Source organism: Monodelphis domestica, chromosome 2 (assembly GCF_027887165.1).
Source record: "Monodelphis domestica isolate mMonDom1 chromosome 2, mMonDom1.pri, whole genome shotgun sequence".
In the NCBI taxonomy this organism is placed as follows: domain Eukaryota; kingdom Metazoa; phylum Chordata; class Mammalia; order Didelphimorphia; family Didelphidae; genus Monodelphis; species Monodelphis domestica.
Window position 1 is genome coordinate 81,247,718 of NC_077228.1, and position 24,983 is coordinate 81,272,700.

The window sequence follows — 24,983 nt, forward strand, 5'->3', positions numbered from 1 at the left end:
GAGAGAGAGAGAGAGAGAGAGAGAGAGAGAGAGAGAGAGAGAGAGAGAGAGAGAGAGATGCATTTATTAGATTCTTACTATGTGCCAAGCACTGGAGATACAAAATAAAAAAAATAAACACTTCCTACTCTTGAAGAATTTACATTCTAAAAGGAAGGCAAAATATTAAGTGGAGCTATAAAGCTCATAAGAAGGAGGGAATAAGGTACCAGGGAAGAGCCTGAGTAGGAAGTAGAGAGGGAACAGTGGAGAATAAAGCAGTGTGGACATACCTTCTCTTGATAGAATGCTCCCAGGGAGAAATTCACCAATCACTGAGATGCCCTCAGGATAGAATCATCCTTGACCAGCAAAGGGAGTCATTGTTAAGGTGGAGCTAACTGATGTAGTGGTCTCGAACTTTTTATTTCTATGTAATTTCAAGTAATAGTGTTCCTTTTAGAGTATTGATTCAGTTGGCAGTATGGTATAGAGCAAATAGCTGTACAGCTTAATCCAGATAGTTCGCACTGGCCCACTGCCATTAATTGTTACCTATGTGAAATAATCGGGACTTCTGATGATGGTAATCTCTGGTAATCATCTTTTTCTGATGGTGGTAATAAGGCAGTTGGTCCATAGCCCATGCATAATTAGCTAACAAGGTGATACTAAGAAAATCAGTCCTAGGATTTGCAAAGTCTGATTTTTGGAGTAGTTATTAAAATATAAAGAGAATTGATGTAAAAATTATGTAAAAAAAAGAGAGAAAAGTAGCAGTAGGTGAGATAATTAGGGCAAAGGAGAGAGTGTTTTCTTGTGAAACAGGTTAGTTTGTGCATAAGTCTGGATCCCTGGAGTGTTGAACTCATCCACATGGTGAACCTTGATTTAGGATTTATGGGAGGGAACCACAAGGACTGGGGCAGTATATAAAGAACCATTTCCTCTGTCCTACTGCCACCCCAACCTAAGCATCCTTAGCAGAATTGTGTATTCATGCTCCATCTAATGCCTTCTTTATAAAGAAAGTTAAGTTTCTTGGGACAATTATTTAACAGCCCTGCCAGATATGGTGTTTCCCAATGGCCCAGTTACAAGCCATTGTTTCAGTGCTTCGGAGGAGAGTTTGTGTTGCTCCTTATCAAGGTTTTTACATAAAGAAATACAAGAGTATACCCAGGAGAATTTGGAGCAAACATTTGGGAGGTAGGTCTGTGGATATGTGATCCAGACTTCACACAAAGACCATGCCCCTTTCAGCCTAATGAAACTTACATTTTTTTCCCACTGGAAATGATATCCCCTATCGTCCACTGATTGGTCTATATACTGGAAACTAGTCCAGTGGATCATTTTTCCACAAGGTCTGAGATTAAAACCAGACTATAGACATATGTAACTCTTATTTCCCCAAGGGCAAAAGACCAAAAAAGGTGAACATCTCTTTCAAGTTGCTGTGAGCCAGCATTATCTGTCTGAATTTAAGAGATCATTCTGTTTCCTGTAATGGATGGAAAGTACAGCTTTTCCCCTGTCTTTCAGCAAAGAAAACAGTACTGCAATCACCTTCACTAAAAGAAAAGAAGACGGCCAAAATACAACTCTCAATTTTTGTTTTTGTATTTTCAGCACCCAGCACAAAGCCTTTCACATATTTTTGGCCCAAATCTCTGATTTCTTCCCTGTGGGCAACTCGCCTATGAAGTAACAGTGCAAATCAGCAACTTACCTGCTTCATAAATTACTATCTGGGAAATTAAGAGGTTAAGTGACTTCTCAGAAATAAGAACAGAACACCAAACTTCCTGACTCCCAGGTCTCTCTTCTATCCATTACACCAGAGATGTCAAACTCAACACTCCCAACAGGAACCAGGTTAAAGTGTAATTGGGAAATAAAATACAAGACAGATAATGTTAATATGTGGTTTTCTAAGTCAATATGGAGCTGCAGAAATCCTTATATATATGGATTAGTGGCCCTATTTCTATTTAAATTTGTTATATTCCACCTTGATCATAATAGATGTTTGATAAAGTTTGTTGAATTGAAATTAATTTATGTGATATACTTTTGAATTTTATTTAGTGTACTTTTTTGTAAAAATAACCCTTACTTTTTGTCTTAGTATCAATTCTAATGCTAAATAGGCAAAGTCTAGTCAATCAGTGTTAAGTGACTTGCCCACACAGCTAGGGAAGTGTCTAAGGCCAGATTTGAATATGGATCCTCCTGACTCCTGTCCTAGCATTCCATCAGTTGTGCTACCTAACTGCTCCTGTTTAATGCACTTTTTTTTTAAACCCTTACCTTCCATCTTAGAATCAACACTGTATGTTGGTTCTAAGACACAAGAGTGGTAAGGGCTAAGCAATGGAGCTTAAGTGACTTGTATAGGTCACATAGCTAGGAAGTATCTGAAGCCACACATGAACCCAGGACTCCCATTTCTGGGTTTGGCTCTCAATTCACTAAGCCACCTAGATATGTCCTTTACTGAATTTTTTTTTTAAACCCTTACCTTCCGTCTTGGAGTCAATACTGTGTATTGGCTCCAAGGCAGAAGAGTGGTAAGGGCTAGGCAATGGGGGTCAAGTGACTTGCCCAGGGTCACACAGCTAGGAAGTGGCTGAGGTCAGATTTGAACCTAGGACCTCCCGTCTATAGGCCTGACTGAGCTACCCAGCTGCCCCCCCTTTACTGAATTTTTAAAATTAATTCTTTGTTTGATAGAGGTGGTACTGTGGATAGAATTCCAGGACTGGAGTCAGGAGACTCACCTTTGAGTTCAAATCTGGTCTTAGACTCTTGCTAGCTGTGTGACCATGAGTAAGTTGCTTCACTCTTTTTGCCTTAGTTTCCTCATCTGTAAAATGAACTGGAAAAGGAAATGGCAAACTAAGCCATTTTTACCAAGAAAATCCCAAATAGAGTCATGAAGTGTTGGACATGACTGAAACTTACTGAAACAACATTTCTAATACCTAAAAAATACAAACCTCCTTTCAGAGAACTTTTGGTTATTTAGCATCACAATATAGACTATTTAGTCAATTAAGGTGTGTTAACTTGACAGATTATCTTACATGACTATTCTAGTGGTTAGTGGCACCCAACACAAAAATGTTAGCCTGCAGTTTCTCTTCACACTGGATAAAATGTATATATTGGCCCAATAAATCATGATAAAAGCTCACTGATCAATGATTCATTTCTAACCAGGCTGAGGGACTCTAGAAAGTTCCAGTTTCAAAAAAAAAATCAAAATAAATGGAACTAGATAGCAGGGAAAAGAAGGTAGCCAACACACACATCTGTTTACTATCAACTAAGTAGTCAAGATTAGAGCCAGCAAGGCACAGAGCCATGTAACCTAGCTTTCTGAGATAGAACAGTCTTCAGTAAGTGTTCTGGAGTCTTCTGGGACTACTCTCCTGACTCTTAGGTACTCTGTGGACTTGCAGTACTAATAATATAGCTCATAAGCCATCAGCGCATTCACCTTTTAACAGTAAATCTGTTGATATACTTAGCTTATAGCAAAGGCATTTATTGAAATGGCATAATATGAAGAGTAGTAACAAATATGTAACCGTAAAATTTTAGAACTTGTTTAGGGGCTAAGTGAGTGGTCAAGATTTCAGACCTTGACATACAAGGCCCTCTAGGGGGAAGAGGTGCCAGGATGCTGCCCTATGGCGGTCAAAAAACACATAACATCTTCTTCCCTCTCACCATGGCCCTAGGAAGTAGAACTTAAGAAGTTCACAAGGATTTACATGGGATAGAACTTTCTTAAGAAGAAGAACATCATCTGGTAGGTTCCTGTTTTAACTAAATACTCTTGCTAACAAGATGCTAGACTCAGCTGTTTCTATGTGATAATAGGTAGAAGTGCAATTAGCACCCTCAAAATTTCTATACTCTGAGACAAAGCTCTGATTTCTTTCACTTGGTACAGTTATGCTTTTAGAGAATTTCTTCTCTGGTTGACTACTTGATTAAGCCAACACATTACTCTTCTGAAATATTTGTAAATACAAAGGGGTTTACCAGCACATTCTGTCACTAAAGTTTCTATAGGTCTTATAAGAGACTATAAGATTCAAAGCCATTATTAGAGAGAGACAGAGACAGAGAGAATCAGAGACAGAAATCCAGAGAGAGAAAAAGAAACAGAGAGAGAAAGATGGGGAAAATAAAGACAGAAAACAAACAAATACAGAGAGAAAGGGGAAGAGAGAGAGAGAGAGAGAGAGACAGACAGACAGACAGACAGACAGACAGACAGACAGACAGACTATGGAAAATCATATGAACAATATCCTCTTAGATGAGGGGTCTGGAGGGAGAAACTGGGCATAAAGATGGAGCCATGACCCCATAGACACCTGCAGATAATACCCTTGGGTTTTCATTCTGCTGAAAGAAAAGAAGGCTCCAAGGAATCTTTGATGTCCCCACAAGACTTTGAAGCTATGTCAAACCACAGAACAAAGGCAGCACTATTCATGCAAATTCAGAAACAGAAGAAGCTAACATGCAAAGCCATTTTAAGTAGTGGCAAAAGTCCTATCCCTGGAGAAATGTCATGGCACTTCATCAAAAAAAGAAAATATAAAAGCAAGGATGAACACTACATATATATATATATATACATGTATATGTATGCATGTATATATTTATATTTTAAAACCCATCTACTGGGAATCTTTGGCTGAGTGGAGGACATTCTAGACATAATCACAAACTTTTGATGTAGCTACCTCCTTTGACCAAAAAAGCCATTGTTATACCAAAAGGAAAGATGTCCTGGACTTAGGTTGCTTCTATATCTGATAACTATTTTAATCCTCTACAGACCTTAAACGAAAAACACATCACAGTTCTGCATAAAAGAGACTTTTAATATTCTCTGTTGCTAAAAATGACTGTTACCGTCTCTTTTACCAGGTATGAAGAGTCAGTCACTCAAAAGTCAAAGCTGGAAGGGACCTTAGATATCACCTAGTCCCACCCCATCATTTTATAGATGGGGAAACCAATTTCAGAGAAGGGAAGTAACTTGCCTAATGTTATGTGCAGACACATATTTTGTTTGTTCAAAAGTAATTAAATTATTTTTGGAAATCTGGGCACAGGCTTCTCACAATATACAATATAAAATTTCCAAAACATTTTTAACCAAATGGGGAAAAACACATCCTCAATTTTGGGATGAAGGAATTAGCATTTGAGCTTCAACTTTCCCCAGCAAAGGCTTTATTAAGCAGGAAGAAGTCTCCAATAATTGGGATTCTCATGGGGCATTTACAAGGTCCAATTTAAAAAAAAATCAGCATGTAACAACATAATCAAAGTGCAATTTCAATGCACTTTATTTCTAAGGCAAAATGAAATGTTATGAATATCCAAGGAAGTTGTATTTTAATTCCTTACTGGTAAAGACTGAGGGCTGGCTCAGCCTCTATGTGAGATCAGTACGGTAGCCAAGAGATGCACTGGGCACTTAGTATACAAACCTAGGAAGATTGCCAGCCTCCACCAAAAGGTTAATTTAGAGACCACTTAGGTTTGTCAGAGAATGGTAAAATTTAAAGAAACACAAGTAGTAGTGGGGTCAAAATATGGCAGCTATGTCTTGGGAAATGGAGGAAACATTTTTTTAAGTTTAATCTATAGTGTCAGCATTTTCTCCATCACTTTCTTAAGTCTAAGTAATCAACAAAACAATAAATCAATCCCTGATTTATAGTTTGCTGATTTCCAAAAGCGTAAATTCTCACACCGAAAATTTATCAATGGGCCCCAATCCTGTAGGTGGATCTTGCTCCAGCACGTCCCTGAAATCAGAACAGAATGTGTCTGAAGAGGATCCTATGAATGATTACTTTAGTTCCTTGGGTGAGTGCATTGACTCTTATTACACTCCTAAAATAGAATTTACCTACCCAAAGGTCACAAATAAGTATTTGCCTTTTAGCAAAGTGAAAAATTACTATTTTCCTCTCACATGAGCTCACAGAGGCTTAAAAAAAAAAAAAAAACCTTACCTTCCATCTTGGAATCAATATCATGTATTGGTTCCAAGGCAGAAGAGCGGTAAGGGCTAGGCAATGGGGGTTAAGTGATTTGCCCAGGGTCACCCAGCTGGGAAGTATCTGAGGTCAGATTTGAATCTAGGAACTCCCATCTCTAGGCCTGGCTCTCAATCCACTGAGCTACCCAGTTGCCCCCTCACAGAGGCTTTTTAATCAAGGGGCAATTCACAACTCTCTCTTCCAAACAACCCCAAGTTCTTGGTTATGTAGCACTTAGAATCAATATGGAAGAGCTATTATCAGAGAAAAGAGGTCATAAGGAAGTAAAGACATTAACTATAGACAGATTAGACAGATTCTTAATGAAATTATACTTTGTGGGGGAAAATAAATATAGGATGGAAGGAAAGGCTTTTTAAAGATTAACTAAGGAGGAAAAGAATGCATTCAGTTTGGGGACCACAAAAAGATGGCAAAGAAGAATTGGTACCTGAGCAGATATTTGAAGAAAAAAAAAGATTTTGAATGGTACAGGTGAGGAAAAGTTCTTACAGAAATCAGAGGCAGTCTTATGATTCACGTTATGGTGGTTGAATATATGGAACTGGTAAATGGCCTGTCAAATTTAGGGAACACTTAACAGTATGGTGTGGCTGGAACATGAGTAAATGAAGGGGAGTTATATGAAAGACAGCTATAATCCCTAAAAGATAAATTGTCAAAGGAAATGAAGACACAGTTTTCTACAAGAGAAATGTCAAAGGTCCTAACAACTATAAAAATGTTTCATTTTCCTCTAATGATAAAAATGTGAATTAAAACAATTCTAAAGTTTCACCAATGTCCACCAAATTGGCAAAGATGATAAAAGACATAAATAGTCAATGTGAGAGGGGATGTGGAATGGCAAGAACACTAATACATTGTTGGTGGAGCTGTGAATTAAGTTAGTTCAACCATTCTGGAATACAATGTAGAATTATTCAATAAAAGTGACGAAAATGAAAATGTTTCTATTATTGAATTCAGAATCTGTGTGTTAATGTTGTTGGGCATAGAAGGAGGTCCAAAACAAAGTGAAAGGTCCCATATATACAAAAACATTCGTGACAGTACTATTCCATTCTCATTTCTACCTTTTCCCTTTTATCTTCCTTCAAGATTCACCATAGGTATCACTCTTTTTGTGAAGCCTTTGCCCAATTTTCTCCAGTTGTTAATTTACTCTCCCTCCTTAAATTTTCCTAAAACACTGTACTTAAATTTCTTCCTTATCCCCTTTTCTCTGTACTGTATTGTTGTTCAGTTGTCCAGTTGTTTTCAATTCTTTGTGACCCTGTGGACCATAGTATACCAATGTTAAGTTTTCTTTCAAGTGATTTGTCATTTTCTTTTCCAGTGGATTGGGGCAAATAAGGTTATATGACTTGCCTGGAGTCACACAGTGAGCCATATTTGAACTCAGGTCTTTCTGATGCCATGACCAGAGCTCTATAGCTGAGCCACCTGGCTGTTCCCACCCTATTTTATGTACATGTCTATGCAGATATAAATATAAATCTTTTTTTTCACAATGTACTCTTTATTCCTCTTTAGAAAAATGCAAATTCCTGAAGGGCAAGGACTGATTCAGTTTTACCTTTTTCTCTCCATCACCTAGTACATTGCCTTACACAATAGGTAAATAATTTATATTTACAAATAGTATCTGACTTATTTTTAGGTCATCTCAATGACTAACTACTCCATATACAAATGGTTCTTGAAACCAGTCTGATTCAGTAGAATGCCTTGTCCTTTGTGGGTGCTTAATAAATGTTTGTCTAATTTAATTTGGCAGTTGAGATCACTAAAGAAACAAACAAAATAAAAATACCCTTTAAAATTTTATCATTCATTACCTTATAGTTGTGATCTCAAAACCAATACTTCCCCAAGTCCCTTAAATATAGCCAATAAAACATGAAGAGTCAAAGGCTAATAGAGGAGGACTCCCACTTATTTTTATTTTATCATGTCTGCTAGTTATTTTATAAGTGAAATTCCATATTTCTTGGGATGTAGGGTTGGAAGTAATCTTAGAGGCCACTTAATCAATTCCCTCAGTCAAGATCTAAAGTTAGGTCTTTTGGTTCTAAATCTAGTTCTGTTTCCAAGATATTATAAATTCTATCTTATTCAAAAATGACCTTGTTCTGCCTCTCTTCTTACAAATAACCAAAAAAAGACCTTTCAGTCAGGAAGGGAGTTGGGACATGGTGTCTGCACATAATAAGCTAAATAATTTTATGGTGTCATGATGACATGAAAATTTGGAGTCCTGCTTGGCAATAGTTTTGCAACATCTTGGCTGGTTTTTAAGTCATGATCATAATGTAGTAGACTTTTACAAGGGATGAAATGGCTGGATGTTGGCTTAGTAAGTAAAAATATCTTACCAGGGAGGATAAGGAACTATTACCTATTGGAGATGCCTTAGACAAAAAGAATGACAACCATTTTAAACATTCACAACCCCCACATTTAAATTCTAACATTGAGAAGCTCATAAGAAACTTTTCAAGGTCCCTTGAAAAGTTAAGATTTTCCTAGTACCTAAAGGAGAAAGTACCTGACATGACTTTCAGGTACAGAGACATCATCAATGAAAGGCCACAAAACCTCCATGAACCAGGATCAATGCCTTATTCTATTAAACTAGGAATCCTGATCTATTCTATTAAAAATGGGAGTTGGTAAAAGAGACTCCTTCTCCTATGAATTATAAACAGAAATTCAGTTATAAGGAATTTCCAAGCTTAGCATCATCTCTATTATCTTTTTTCTTTAAAAATTTTAATTTAGTTTTTTTCCAGATCCCATCAATACACTTTTCAATAATCAGTTTTTTTTTACATTTTGTGATCCATTTTCTCTCACTTCCCTCCACCCCTCCCATCTCCCCAAGTCAGCAGATAATATGATATGGGTTGTATATGTATTATCATACAATACATATTTCCATGTTCATCATATTGTGAAAGAAGACAATGCTTCCACAGAACAATTAATGGCTGAAATAAAGAGAAGAATGGCATTCTTTGATCTGCATTCAGACTCCATCAGTTCCTTCTATGGCAGTGGATACTCTCTGTCATCATGAGCCCCTTGGATTTGTCCTGGAATCTTGCATTGTTGATAATAGTTAAGTTGTTCACAGTTGATTGTCATATATTACTGCTATTACTGTATACAATACTCTCTTGGTTCTGCTCACTTCACTTTGCATCACTTCACATAAATCTTTCCAGTTTTTTAGTGATTGTTCTGTTCATCATTCCTTATGGCACAGTAGTATTTCATTACAATTATATACCACAACTTGTTCAGTCATTCCCCAATTGATAGATAGCTATCCCTTCAGTTTCCAGTTCTTTGCCACAACAAAAAGAGCTGCTATAAATATTTTTTGTACAAGTAGGTCCTTTCCTCCTATCATTGATCTCTTTGGGATACAGACCTACTAGTGGTATTGCTGGGTCAAAGAGTATGCACAGCTTTTTGGCCCTTTGGGCATGGTTACAAAGTGCTCTCCAAAATGATTAGATCAGTTCACAACTCCACCAACAACATAATTAGTGTTCCACTTTTCCCACATCCCTTCCAACATTGATAATTTTCCTTTTTTTTCATATTAACCAGTTTGAGAGGTCTGAGGTGGTACCTCAGAGTTGCTTTAATTTACTTTTCTCTAATTGTGATTTGAAGCATTTTTTCACATTACTAAAGATAGGTTAAATTTTTTTCAACTGAGAATTGCCTGCTCATATCCTTTGACCATTTGTCAATTAGGGAATGCATTATAATCTTATAAAATTGACTAAGTTCTCTCTATATTTGTGAAATGAGGCCCTTGTTAGTAGCTCTTGCTATAAAAAGTGTTCCCAGTTTTTTGTTTCCTTTCTAATCTTGTGCATTAGTTTTGTTTGTGCTAAATCTTTTTAATTTAATGTATTCAAAGTGATTTATTTTACATCTCATAATGTTCTCTATGTCTTGTTTATACATAAATTCTTCCCTTATAAAAAATAAATAAATTCTTCCCATAGCCAATCCAACAAGTAAACTATTCCATACTCCTCTAATTTTATATGGTATTATCCTTTATTTCTATGCATCTATTTTGACTTTAACTTGGTATATGGCATGAAGTGTTTGTCTGTTCCTAGTTTTTGCCCCACTGTTTTCTAGTTTTCCCAACAGTTTTTGTGGAATAATGAGTTCTTCTTCCAAAAGCTTGGATCTTTAGGTTTGTAAAACACTAGGTTACTATGGTCATTTACTACTGCATGGTGAGTGCCTAATTTATTCCATTGTTCTGCGACTCTATTTCTTAGACAGTACCATATTGTTTTGATGGTTGCCACTTTATAATACAGTTTGAGGTCTGGTCACAGTTAAGCCAATTTCATGTTGTTTCTGTCCCATTAATTCCTATAATATTTTTGGTCTTTTGTTCTTCCAGATGAATTTTTTTCTAGCTCTACAAAATAATTTTTGGGTAGGTTGATTGGTATGACATTGAATAGGCAAATTAATTTAGATAGAATTGTCATTTTATTGTATTGGTTTTGTCTGCCCATGAGCAATTTTTTCCAGTTGTTTAGAACTGACATTATTTGTATGAAAAGTATTTTGTAGTTGTGATCATTTAATTCCTGATTTGCCTTAGCAGGTGGACTCCCAGGCATTTTATATTATCTACAGTTATTTTAAATAGGATTTTTCTGTCTATATTTTTAATTAATATCTTATTTTTCCCAATTATATGGAATAACAATTTTTAATAGATTTTCCAAAATTATAATATCCAAATTGCCTCCCTCCCTCTCTTCTCTCCCCTATGCTGAACATAGAAAGAAATTTGATCTGGGTTATATGTGTTGATCTTGCAAAACATATTTCCATACTGGTCATTATATGAGAGAATATTTAGATAAACCTAAAATCCAAAAATTAAATATATCCACCAATAAAGTGAATAATACTATACCTTTTTTCTGCATTCAGACCCCATAAGTTCTTTCTCTGGAGGTGAGTAGCATTGTATTCCACATCAAGTCTTTCAGAATTATCTTGACTCGTATTACTTAGAGCAACTAAGTCTTTCACAGTTGAATACTGTACATTATTGCTATTACTGTGTATAATACTCTCATGGTTTTGCTCATTTCATTCTGCATCAGTTCATGTAGGTCTTTCCAAGTTTTTCAGATATCATCTTGCTCAAAATCATATACCATGATTTGTTTGGCCATTCCCCAACTGATGAACATCCCCTTAATTTCCAATTTTTGGTCACCACAAAAAGAGTTACTAGTAACTTTCTTCAAACTCTTGCTGTTGGAATTATTAGTAGTATAGAGAAATGCTCGTAATTTATGTAGATTTATTTTAAATCCTACAACTTTGCTAAACTTGTTGATTATTTCAGTTCATTTTTTGGCCAATTCTCTAGGATTCTCTAAATATATCATCATATCATCTTCAAAGAGTGATAGCTTAATTTCTTCATTGCTTTTTCTAATCCTTCAATTTCTTCTTCTTTTATTGAAATAGCTAGCATTTCTAGTACAATGCTGAATAGTAGTGATGATATAGGGCACCCTTGCTTCTCTCTGATATTAATGGGAAGGATTCTAGTTTATTCCCATTAGAGATAATGCCTGCTGATAGTTTTAGATACATGCTACTTGTCATTTTGAGGAACCTCCTTTTTATTCCAATATTTTCTAGTCTTTTTAAAATAGGAATGGTTACTAAATTTTGTCAAAAGCTTTTTCTGTATCTATTGATATAATCATAAGATTTCTATTGGTTTTATTATTGATATGGCCAACTATACCGATGGTTTTCTTAATGATGAACTATCCCTTCCTCTATCTTCTATATAGCTCGTTTCTACATAATCATTCATATGGTGTTTTCCTTGTTAGAATGGGAGTTCTTTGAGGACAGACAATATTTTTGTCTTTCTTTGTATTTCCCAGTACTTAGCACAGTGCCTAGCATATAGAAGGTACTTAATCAATGCCTGCTAACTGGCTTAATGCCTAACTATGCCCATTTGGTGTGGCCTGATCTAAGGGCCTTTTTGGCAACAATGAACCAAAGTCTCATTTAAAGGGAGTTTTCTCTTCCAACCTTGCTGTCATCTCTCAGCAGATCAGGACTCAGAGTCAGTTACAGAAGGTAGAAGAATGGAAGACAATTGACCTACCAAAGAAAATAGTCACTTCTGAAAAGAATAAGAGTTGGGCTTTACCTATGCTTTATCTACATCATCTCATTTAAGTCTCACCCTGAAAGGCAGATATTTTAGGCATCATTAGTTCCATTCTCACATGAGGAACCTGATGCTAAAAAGACTAACCAACACATACAACAATGTGAATGAGGCTGGATTGGAATCTAGGACTGTCTTACTCCAAACTCAGTGTGCTATCTATACTATCACAATGTCTATCTCCATCTCCTTAGAAATATCTTCCTTGGGGGCAGCTGGGTGGTTCAGTGGATTGAGAGCCAGGCCTAGTGATGGGAGGTCCTAGGTTCAAATTTGATCCCAGACACTTCCCAGCTGTGTGACCCTGGGCAGGTCACTTAACCCCTATTGCCTAGCCCTTATCACTCTTCTGCCTTGGAACCAATACACAGTATTGACTCCAAGAAGGAAGGTAAGGGTTTAAAAAAAATCTTCCTGGCACCACACAGAGAATTGAGTGATGCCACATCATTGGTAAGTAGCCACCATGGATCAATGTTTACCAATAAGACTAATGTTTCTGAGCTTTATATTTCAAAGCAACTAGAAGCATTAATCATCAGACATATATTAGAAGGCTGGGGGAGTTTTCAAAGGGCCTCATCAGAGTATCCAACAGCTAAGGAAATGGGATAGGTTTTAATTTTAGTTTTAGCTTGCTGCTGGATCTGACACCAATTGTGCATAATATCCCTCCCCCCCCTTTTCTTACCAGCAAAATACAACTGTATAAAGAGTGAAAAGCACCACCATGACTGGGAAAGTGTTCCAGAACCCTCAATTCAGTGTTGACTAAGAAAATGACAAAGGTATTACTTCAAGTTTGTAAGGGATCACCGTATAGCACACATAAGAAAATAAACATCACACCCTCTTGCCCAGCCCAATCCACAACTTTAATTCACAAAAGAGACTCAGCAAAGGCCAAAACCACAAACCCTGTGCCTTCACAGGTTCTGAGCAGTAGCAAATCCCAGAGGATGACTTACAGTCACTCTTTATATTTAGCGTGGCCCGTCAATTATTATTTACAGTGAGGAGATTTGTTTTTACCTTTTTAAAGTTTGAAACAACTTCCCTAGCAGGAGACTGGGTAGTTTAAGGGGCAGTAATGTGATCCTGACCCATTCATCACTACGTCATTGGCTGGCTGCTAGCCCAGTCTAGTAGTTCTTATAAGCTGTTACCACTTGAAAACTGGCTGCCAGTTCTCTAAATTACTCTCCAAAATGGTTGGATCATCTCACAGTTCTACCAAGAGTGTCCATATTTGTACACATCCCTTTGAACATTTGTTATTTTGCCCTTTTATCATTTTAGCTAATCAGACGGGTGAGAGATGACATATCAGAATTTTTTATTTGCAGTTTTCTAATCAGTTTTAGAGCATTTTTTTCATATACCAAATGTGGCTTTGATATGGTGGCAATTTTCAGAGAAAAAAATAGCTTTTTCAATAAACTAATGAAGGCAGTTTTACCAATGAACAAACAAAAATGCTAGCACAAGTACATAAACAAGTAAATACAAATTTGCTAATTTCTCTTGGAAATCAGCTGTGGCAATTGTACACAGGGAACTCTTCTTAGAAAATTAGAGTTAGCAGCTAAATATTTTATGATGGATGTCATTCAGCCAACAAGCACTTATTAATTTCTTTGTGTCTGGAACTACATATATAGATGTTGTTATATTTGAAAGGATTTCATTTGACCTGCAATCCATCCCAATGCATGAAGAGACAAGCGTTACACTTCAAGATAATGCTGACATGTTGCTGCTACCCATGTGTTCATAGAGACATGAATGGCAAAGCCAGTGAATGACCTCTATGCCTTCTGATCACAAAGCCCACATTGTTTGCTAGAGATGCCCCAACTAAGAAGGAGAACAGCAAAAAGTACACATTTATATATCTAAGGTCTTAAAGAAACAAGCCACTCTGGAAAGATGAAGCGATATAAGTCAAACTAGGGCTTTGAAAAAGCAAAGAGATTTCTCAGGTGTGTTAAATAATGTTTAAAAATAACACAAGGCATGCTGATTGCAAATTAATCAATCTAAATAGTACATAAGGTTCAAAATCAGAAGTCTAGTGTTCCTCTGGCTCAAACATTGATTCAGAAAAGATCCAAGAGATATCACTTAATCATCTGGTGTTTCTCTTTGTACATCTGTGGAACTATAAGAACAGAACAGAACTTATCAACCTTTTTACCCTCTATGCAGTTTATGACTTGACTTAACAGTACCTGACATTTGACTGTAAGCTCTTTGTGGGCAGGAATTGTCTTTCTTTTTATTAATTATATTTCCAATGCTTGGCACAGCGACTAGCATTATAAATGTTTATTGGAATGTATCAGTAGACAATTAAATGTTTATTGGCTGACTGGTATATAGTTAGAATTTAATAAATGCTTGTTTAATTGATTCAATTGTTCTCACCTAAAGGAAGAACTAATATTAAATAGTGTTTTCAGGTTTGCTGAGTACTTTCCTTCACAAAAGAAAATACTATTGTGTTCTTTTTATAGACAAAACAGTGAGGCTCTGGGAGGTGAAATAATTTGCCATGATTACCAAGCTAGTGAGTTCCTGGTCCTCTGACTCAAGAGGCCAGTGATCTTTCCACTATCCAGCACTGTGTCTCTGAAGTGAGGAACAATTTTTTTTCCAGAATTATTAGAGACTGGCTAGAGTTTTCTCAAAGAATAGGAAGGAGTCTAGAGGAAAAAAACAAATCTAAGATTAATGATTAAAAAGGAATTGACCTACTCTCTACACCAATACTGACCCCCCAGAGGCTGAGGCCACAGTCTGCCTAAATAGTCTGCCTTAATTGTTTGTTGCTAATAATTGCTGACATTTCTTAATTCTGTTATACGAATGTGCTCCCAGCCAGGGGCCTTTTCTGTTCACAATCCTCCTATAAAGACTACCCTGAAGCTAAACATCACAGAAATGCTTAGACAAAGTAAAGGAGACCTGGCTTTACTTACTTCATTAAAACAGCTCCTAGTGTTGTCTGGTTGTACACACACACACACTCTCTCTCTCTTTCTCTCTCTCTCTGGATATGAAGAGACTATGAGAAACAGTAATTCTTAATGGTAGAGTTACAAACTGGTCTAACCATCTAGAAAACAAATGGGAATTATGTAAAAAAAGTTTCTGGGATGGCACAGAGGATAAGGCTAGGCTTGATTCTTCTTCCCGAATTCAAATCTGTCCTCAGACACTTATTAAATATTTGTCCCAGGGCAAGTCACTTAACTCCATTGACTTTAGTTTCTTCATTTATAAAATGAGATGGAGTAGGAAATGGCAAAACATTCAAGTATCTTTACCAAGAAAACTCCAAATGAGGTCAAAAAGAGTCAGAAATGACAGAAAATGATGGAGTTATACTTCAAGGATATTATTCGCAGCAAGATACATAAATATTCATTCAGCATTAGAAATACTAGTAACAAAAGTAAGAGTAGTAACAGTAAAAAAGGTAGAATCAAACAATGTATCCCAAAAATGGGAAAGGAAAGAATGGCTGAACAAATTGTGGCATATGAATGTATCAACAATTATTATATCATAAAAATGAATATAAAGAATTTAAAGAAACATAGGAATATTTGAATGAAGTAGGGCAGGATAAAGAATGCAGAGCCAAGAGAACCATGTACTTCCTCACTGGATTGTAAGCTCCTTGAGGGCAAGGTCTGCTTTTGCATCTTTTTGTATCCCCAATAATTAGCATAGTGCTTGGCCCAGAGTAGGCGTTTAATAAATATTTATTGATTCAGTGATGTATATGATTACAGCAATGTAAAGAAGGGCACTATTTCCTAACAGAACTCTGGCAAATAAAAAGGATAATGTGGGTACTAAACTATTAAAAATGTCATCAGAGGACTAGCCAAAGACAGTCTAGTCATTCCAGCCAGTTCATTTGCCCTTCCTAAGAGATTGTAAAGAGCAGATCAAGTTGTTTCTTGCCTGTTTCCAATCTCTTACCGGGAACTTTGGGGAGCTGGTTTCTGGCCATGGAGTTAGTATGGATAGTATGATAGTGGACTTCTGGATCAAGAAGACCCAATAACTTAGAAAAGGCTGAACTAGAATTGAGTTCATATAGAATAGGGCCCACCTGCTAATCTTTTGGTCTCTTTTTCCTTTCTACTGGGGAACATGGCAGAATTTCTCTTGAGTTGCCAGATGAGGAAAAAAGTGGTTCCTCTATCCCTATTCTTATCCTCATCCCTAGCCCTCATTTTGCCACCAGTATCTGATGGACAAAGTACATGATAACTGTTTCCTTTGTGTTCTTCCTAGTTTTAGGTGATTCCAACTGAGATAAAATTATCCAAAAGGTAACCATGGGTGCTCCAGAGATCCTTAAGTTCTATCCAAGCTATCAGAGGTCTTACTAACAATCAGAGGCAGTAGTAGACAACAACAGAGGGAAAATCTTTAGAGAAATGCAGAGAGTCATCTGTGGGTAGTAGTGGTGGTTTCAGGGTTCATGATCCCCCATGACAGAGAATCACCAAAAAGGAAGGCAAAGGGAATTCATGGAGGAATCTATAAAGAGAAAAAAGGATTTCCAGAGCAAGAGTTGGGAGGTAACACATTGCTAAAAGTGTGCCTCAATACTATTCTAATTTCAGTTTGAGCCCAGTCTTCCCAGGGACCTTGTGGGTGCACAAAGAGAATATGTCCCAATTGGATATGGGTTGTTTTTTTTTTATCAACTATTCTTGCTTTAACACTTCAGCAAATTTCCTTTAATAAAAGCTAGTTGATTTCAACAGGTTAATTAATAATAGAGCTTATGCTGGCAGGAGTTCAGAGCTCACCTAACCATAGAAACCACAAAAAAGCCCTAATCTCTCAGAGTTACCTTTAGTGGAGTAGTACTCAGTCCCTCTCTTGGGTACCTGCCAACTGATTTAGCCAGCAGCCCAGGATAGGTTTTTTGTTTGTTTGTTTTTTTCTTTCTCATTGCTTTCTCTGTTGAAGGGAAGTTCTTTAAATGTATTTATAAAGACTTCCATTTTTATTCTCCTCACAAAAGACCATTGCAGTTAACAAATGCTAAACTACAAAGGCAAACAATGACCTGTGTTATCAGTCATGATCATTCTTTTAAAAGTTGGTGGAGGAAAGAGATAATAAGGAAAAAGTCTTGTACAAAAATATTTATAGCTGCACTCTTTGTGGTAGCAAAAAATTGGAAACTGAGGATATGCCCTTCAATTGGGGAATGGTTGAACAAATTGTGGTATCTATTAGAGATGGAATACTATTGTGCTCAAAGGAATAATGAACTGGAGGAATTCCATGTGAACTGGAACAACCCCCAGGAATTGATGCAGAGAGAAAGGAGCAAAACCAGGAGAACTTTATACAGAGACGGATACACTGTGGTACAATCGAATGTAATGGACTTCTCTACTAGCAGCCATGCAATGATCCAGTACAATCCAGAGGAACTTGTGAGACAGAATACTATACAGATCCCGAGAAAACTGTGGAACCAGAAATGCATTAGAAAAATATATGCTCAATCACATAGTGCAATAAGGATGTGATTAGGGTTTTGATGTTAAAAGATTGCTCTAATGCAAATATGAATAACATAGAAATATGTTTTAAACAATGATACATGTATAACCCAGTGGAACTACTTGTCGGCTTTGGGAGTGGGGAGGAGAAGGCGGGGGGGGGGTCATGAATCATGTAACCATGGAAAAATATTCTAAATAAAAATTTAAAAAGTAAAAATTAATGAATTAATGACCATTGTGGAAAAAAAAAAGTTGGTGGAGGGGGAATATCTTGTACAAGATATTCCCTTGTGTGTATATTAGCATATGTTTATTGTATAAAAACCAAAGCAGATTAATACAAATTTTAAAAGATTCAAGTTCCTACTTCCCTGAAACCGATCTATTCTTTTCTCATATGCTGAGTATTGAGATGCTTCAATTGATGACATGATAATGTGCAAGTAATTGTAATTTTTTGGAAGTGAGGAGAGTAAAAATGGAAGTCTTAATAAATATATTTAAAGAACTTCCTTTTAATAGCGAAAACAGTGAGAGAAAAAAGGGAAAAGAAATGAGGAGTGTAGTGGAGAAGATGGAGTAAAGGAGTCTTGTTGGGGAAGAAAGGGAACATGAGGGACAAAGGGAAGGGAATATTATTATGTAGATAGATGAACTATACAAGCACTTTAGTTAAAAGCCTACACCAGTTGAGAGCCAGGCCTAGAGATGGGAGGTCCTAGGTTCAAATCTAGCCTCAGACACTTCCCAGCTGTGTGACCCTGGGCAAGTCACTTGACCCCCATTGCCTAGCCCTTACCACTCTTCTGCCTTGGAGCCAATATACAGTATTGACTCCAAGACGGAAGGTAAGAGTTTAAAAAAAATTAAAAAAAAAAATAAAAGCCAACACTATCCAGTAAGGATAACATTCCACACCTAGTGGATATACTATGAAATGAAAAGGAATGCCACTGTAACTAAATATTATTGTTAATAACAGTTTGAGGAAGTTTATAAACCTGCCTATAGGAATGTCATGAAACAATTGCCAACAGTCCTGCCTGACCCCACAGAACTGGAAAGTTGGAGGCAAACCCATAATAATCAAAGAATATTGTGTCCATGCTATGAAAGAGCAGAATTGTTACCCCAAAGGAGTGGGACTTTACAAAAATTCTGAAACTGGTCAGTGTTAGTATTCATACAAATAAAAACTTACTGTATGGAGAGCTCGTTTGAAAAGGTCTTTTCTGAGAAAAATAACAAATGTAAAACAAATCTCATTTTAGGAGATTACATCAAAAAACTCTACCCAAATGAAATGACCATATTATACTGTAATTATATACCCAGAGCCATATATCCATGTGCAGAGCATCCTGTTTTCAGCTATACCACAAGGAGCAAAAAGCTCTCCAAGAAGTTTGCAAAAGTACAAACTGCAATGTCCAAGGGCTTTCCCTCATCCTTCCTTCTTTTTAATATCCTCATGAAACTTGGCTCAGCTCTCCTTCATCATATGTTGGCAATGAGGACCAAAGTCAGCCTTCCAGAGCTAAGGAAATGCCTAAACAGCACTATGGAATTGAACAGAAAACACACAATAGAAAAATTGCTTCTCCCTCCTCCACCCCTCCCTAGGCAGTAGAACTAAGTAATTATTCTTCAGTAACAAATAACATTGCTCAATCAGCTGTTTTAACCTAAGGCTACACAGGTCTTAGAGTATGAAACATCTTTACTTATTTTCCATTTGGAGTACATAGCAATCTGTAAATGCAGTATAGTTGAAGAAAGAGCTCAAAGAGGACATTTAGATATAGGAAAACTGGACGCATAAAGTTACCCTTTTTGTGGTCATTTATATAATTCTTTAAGCTTTGTAAAGTGCTTTACAGTTATTATCTCATTTGATCCTTACAACAACTGAGGCAGGAGAATATAATATATATAATATATCCCCATTTTGCAAATGAGGACACTAAGGTTGATAGAGGTTAAATGACTTGCCCAGAGTCACACAGCTGTGTGAGCGTTTGAGGCTGGATTTGAAGTCAGACCTGCCAAATCCAGTACTCCATCCATCATGCCACCTAGTCTATATCACTTTTCTAATTAGAAAAGTATAAATTTTGTATTGATTGTTTTCTAATGTTAGTATATTCTGAAAGTCCCTAATATCCACTTTCATTATCTCTTCATGATCTGGTGGGGAATTTCAGGTAAAAAAATGTTCCAGGGAAGTCTGAACACAATGATTTGACCAGATCTTTCACTTTAATTACACAGAAAAGGCTCTCAGGCATTCCACCAAAGTCTGGTGGATGAAGGCCAGAAAATCTTGTGAATAATAAATCATAAAACTAGGATGAGTTTAAAAGGATGAGGCTCCTCTCTGGACCTCAGTGCTTTACCTACAAAATGAGAGAGTTGATCCATAAAGCTGCCTCCCACCCCAGGTGACATGGTGGATAGAGAGAGAATTCTGGAGTCAGGAAGTTCTGAGTTTAAATTTGATTTCAGATACTTGCTATCTGTGGTGTAAGTCACCTAACCACTGTCTGTTTCAGGTTCCTTAACTGTAAAATGAAGGTGATAATAATGGTACCTATCTCCCAGGGTTGTTGTGAGTGAGATATGTAAAGCTTCTGGCACATAGTAGGTGCTTAATAAATATTTATTGCCTTTCTTTCCTTTTAAAACAGTGATTCTTTGAAAAACCTGTCATGCTTACAATCATAGAGTCTTTTGTTGTGAGCACCAAATGGAAGACATTTAACATTTTGGAAATTGTAGAGTTATCATTATACAACATTCATTTTTACAGTGTTTTCCCCTCAAAAAACTTGAGAAGCAGGTAATGAAAGTATTATTTTTGCCATTTAATAATAAAATAACATTATAAATTATAATAAATTATAATAAACATATAAAATACAATAAATTATTTAAAAATTTAAAAATATTATAAATAATATACTAAAAACTGAGCTTCAGTCAGGTTAAGTGATTTGCTGGAGCAGAATCGAAGGTCAACTTGGGTCTTTGCCACTATGCTGGTGCCTTCTCTAAGAGAAATATCGTACCAGCAGGAATCTGGAAATGTGAGAAACTTCCATTGTGGGATATCCTTCCACCAGTGCCACCAGTGCAGATCCCAACCTGTCTTATTAAATAAGTCCTACAGAATTGCCTAAGGGTCATGCCTTCCCTAGTTTAAGGTAATGAGTATGAGAGGCAGGATTTGAAATTCAGTATGTATGATTCCAGGCAGTTAGGTGGAAACATTGATAGAGTGCTAAGCCTGAGTCAGGAAGAGCTCTCTTAATGAATTAAAATCTGGCCTCAGACCCTTACTAGATGTGTGACCCTGGGCAAGTCACTTAATCCCATTTGCCTCAGTTCCTCATCTATAAAATGAGCTGGAGCAGGAAATGGCAAACCACTTCAATATCTTTGCCAAGAAAACCCAAATGAAGTCATGAAGAGTTGGACATGACTGTAAAATGACTCAACAATTCCGATTCCAAGATGTATGATCTACACACTACATAATCCTGCCTCTACTGCAGTAACAGAAGCAGTAGCAGCTTCATAGCAGCAGCACCCAGCAAATGGCTCTAATTTCTACATCAGGACCAATACTTCCTAAAGTGGAGGGCCTCAGCACCTAGTACAGGGGTCTCCTATAACCTCAAAAGATCCTTAAGCATTTTTCTTAGCCTTCAAACACTAGTGAAATATAAAATAAAATATGAAAGAACATAGCTATAAAAGACCATAGAGCTAAGATACCTCAGAGCTATCTAGTCTGACATCTTTATCCTCCAGATTCTGACTCCAAAGCCAAAGGATTCTGGGTCTGCAGAGAGTGGGAGTCCAATTCTAAATGAGCTACCAGAACTCCTAAGTAGCTAAACCTTTTCATAGATCTAGAGCTTGAAAATACATGCTTTATTTTGGACACACAGCATAAAAACCATAAAAATTTTAGCTTGGGAAAGAAAGTACATAAGCAATGATCTAGCCCAAACTGCTCATTTGACAGATGAAGAAACTCAGGCTTGATGCTGGTAGACTTACCCACAATTAGATAACTAGTTATCAGAAGAGCTACGACTAGAACACAGGGTTCTTGACTGGCCAATGGTCTTTCAGCCTCTGCTTGGTTCACTTTTTTTAAAGCATACTTTCATAACTTCCCTGTGGATTTTGAACTGATTACTCATAGACATTAATTCTTACCTGAAATAACTCATATTGAAATCACCTGCTTTGTTGACCACTCATCTATTAAGTCCTGTAGTACTTTTTAAAGCTAAAACTTTATATAGATATCTTTGTAGGCTTACATTTAAAATAATAACCAACCACTATTAGAGAATCAATACTCCTTTGGCACTAGTGGGTTTTTACAAAATTCATCCTGTGATTTAAAACCTACACACATCCACATCCACCCCACATACAAAGTCCATATATTTTTCCCACAGCTCCAGACATGTACAATACTGTACTGTATTACCTCTGTTTGCTTTCTATCCTCCCTACATCTGCCATCAAGTTAAACCAGCTGAGGCTGATGGCTTCTTTCCTTCTCCCACCCCGAAACCCAGTCTTGCTGCTTGCTTTTTGGAGGGGATATGTTTCCTCTTGGTAATAACAGCAGACAGAAACTGGGGAAGTGTTACCATTTCCCTGTCTTCCCTGGGTAGGCAAACACCTGACAAATCAATTCACCTTGGCCATTATTCCTCCATCCCCATATCCACAGGGCTGTTTGGCAGATCACCCCGCCCCATTCCCCTACTTTAGGAAATCAGGGTCGGGAAGTGGCTTTTCGGACACCTACCCCCAACGCCCCTCTTCTTCCCTAAAGCATTAGTGACTCCTGGAGAACTCCATTGGAACTCAAAGTTCCTTCCTTCTGGGAAATAAACAGAAAAACTGTTCACCTTTCAGAGAGAGTCTCCTTTTGGATACTAATAGCTGTGCATGGGATGTCCAGTTCTGGGTTACATATCTGAGGCTGGGGAATTCAGGAAAAGAAGACGCGTCTGTAAGAGGAGAAAGGAGAAAACAAAACCTCCCAGAAGGAGGAAGAGAAACACCGCTCTCACTTAGTTTTCCTCTTAGTTTCTCAGTCGATTAACAAAAAAAAAAAAAAAATTAGCACTCACTACGCGTTAGGCACCGTACTGAAAGCTAGGAACACAGATCTCTCCAACTACCTGACACTGGGCGGATACTTGAAAGATAAGGGGGTTGGTAATGGGAGGGGGAACACACGTTTGGAAGTGAATGGGGATTTGGAGAAGAGGTAAAGGGATGTGAGAAAGATGGAACATAGTAATCCAGCCACTCCGGGCACATGAAGAGCCAGATTCCCAGTTGCTGTCAGTCAATGTTAGGGTTCAGTAGAAGGAAGGGCAACCCGGCAGCAGGTATTCTCAGGCCTGTGCTAGGTGTGAGGAGTGGGTGTCGAGGCTTCCAAAAGGATGACGCAGCCCCTTTTCAAAGCTCAAGTCCGAAATCGAGATTTCACCTTCTTTCTTTTCTCCCTCTCCCGCCCTCCATAGTCGCCCTTTAGGAGCTCAAAGTGGCCCTCCTTATTCCAGCCACCTTGGCTTCCAGCCCCGGGGAAAGCAGAGATGTGCGTGAGCTTTGGCAGCACCACGTTGTTCCCTTTCCCCTGCAGGCCCCCGCTCCGCCAGGTTGAAGCAGTGCGCCTCTCCCTCAGTCCCTCCGTCCCTCCCTCCTTCATCTTCACTTTGGTAATTATAGGATCTCCCATCTCCCATCTCCCCTCTCCACACCTGGGCCGATGAATCCAATTCTCCTGCCCTCTTCTAGTGCGCTTCAGTCAGAGACAGGCACGCATGGATGCCCTGCTCTCCTTACTTCCCGGGGACGCCGAGGGGGACAGCCCCCAGCTGAACCTTCCTTCTCCTGCCCTACTCCCCCAAACTTACCAGATCGCCATTCTGTCCTTAGGATAGTCCAGCCGCTCCAAGCAGCCCAAGAAATGAGGCAGCGTGTGCGCAGCGTTGCGGGCCAGGATGGTCACGAACACCGTGGGTCTCTGCCAGGGTGACTCTGGGAAAACCACCATCTCTGCCTCTGCCTCCGGGTCTTTGGGGTCTGCCTCAGCTGCGAAACGCGCCCGCAGGCAGCTCCAGAGAGCAGCCAAGGAGAGTAAGACCAGCAGGCGAGACCAGGCGCGAGGGGTGGCAGGGCGCTCAGCCATGTTCGGCGCCCGACAAGTCCGCTGGCGAGGCTAGCACAGGACGAGGTTTCACCGAAGTCAGAGTCGAGCGAGGAGAGCAGAGCAGCCAACTGAGACTAAGCGAGGTTGGGCAGAGAGCAAGGGGGTGGGGATCAAGGGTGGGAGTGCTGTTCTGCAGAGCTGGAGCCGGCTGCTCCTGCTCTTGCTGCTCCTGCTGCTGCTGCTTTTGTGGTTGCTACTCCTTGGGCTGCCACAGCCACCGCCGTCTCTCCGGCTCACCGCAGGGAAGGCTGCTAGGGGGAAGATTGGATCTGGGCTCAACCAGTCTAGTAGTGCACACACAAACTTTACACTAGTTTTATAGTACTCTCCCACCCGTCCTGCCACCCTACTTACGCTTCCCTCCCTCCAGTCCCAGCACAGAAGCCTGGGGCTTAGGAAATGTACCAACTCTGTAACCTGCCGGATCCCGAGGTCAGTCGAGACAGCCTCAAACAAACGTGCCTATTCGGTTGTTTGTCTCCTGTCCTGCGGAAAGTTCCTGTTGGGCTCGGTGTGTGCTGCTGAGGTGTGTGGTTTTCTCCCAGAGGTGTTTCTACGGAGAGCTCAGAGGTGTGGTTGTCTGTGCCATTAGACACCAGTGTGTACACACGCGCGCTCGCACACGTACACACACAGACACACACTCACACACACTCCCCCTCCCCCAAGAAAGGCTTTTTGTTCTCCCCAAACAGTTGGTTACTGCACAGTCAATTCCATTTTCTTTCATCTCTCTCTATTAGGAATGAGGCATCTACTGTCTTGACAATCATTTAATAGCTGAAGGAGAGGTTCAAAAATGAAGAAAAGACACTTTGTCTCTTCAAAACAATTTCTTA

At 38.4% G+C, this 24,983-nt stretch overlaps 1 protein-coding gene across 2 annotated transcripts in view; it reads right to left on the reverse strand.

The window, feature by feature from the left end:
• The window catches only part of COLGALT2 (collagen beta(1-O)galactosyltransferase 2), a 144,395-nt gene extending 119,652 nt beyond the window's left edge, over window positions 1-24,743 (reverse strand). The window contains exons 1-2 of one of the 2 annotated variants that reach the window (XM_056815638.1): window positions 24,499-24,743; window positions 23,849-24,395 (exon numbers count right to left, since the gene is read on the reverse strand). In XM_056815638.1, coding sequence (XP_056671616.1) covers window positions 23,849-24,123 — 275 coding nt within the window. In that variant the 5' untranslated portion in view covers window positions 24,124-24,395; window positions 24,499-24,743. Of the gene's footprint in view, window positions 1-23,848 lie in introns of both variants that reach the window. The other variant, XM_016430003.2, reaches the window with a different exon arrangement.
• Between the last annotated feature and the right edge of the window lie 240 nt (window positions 24,744-24,983).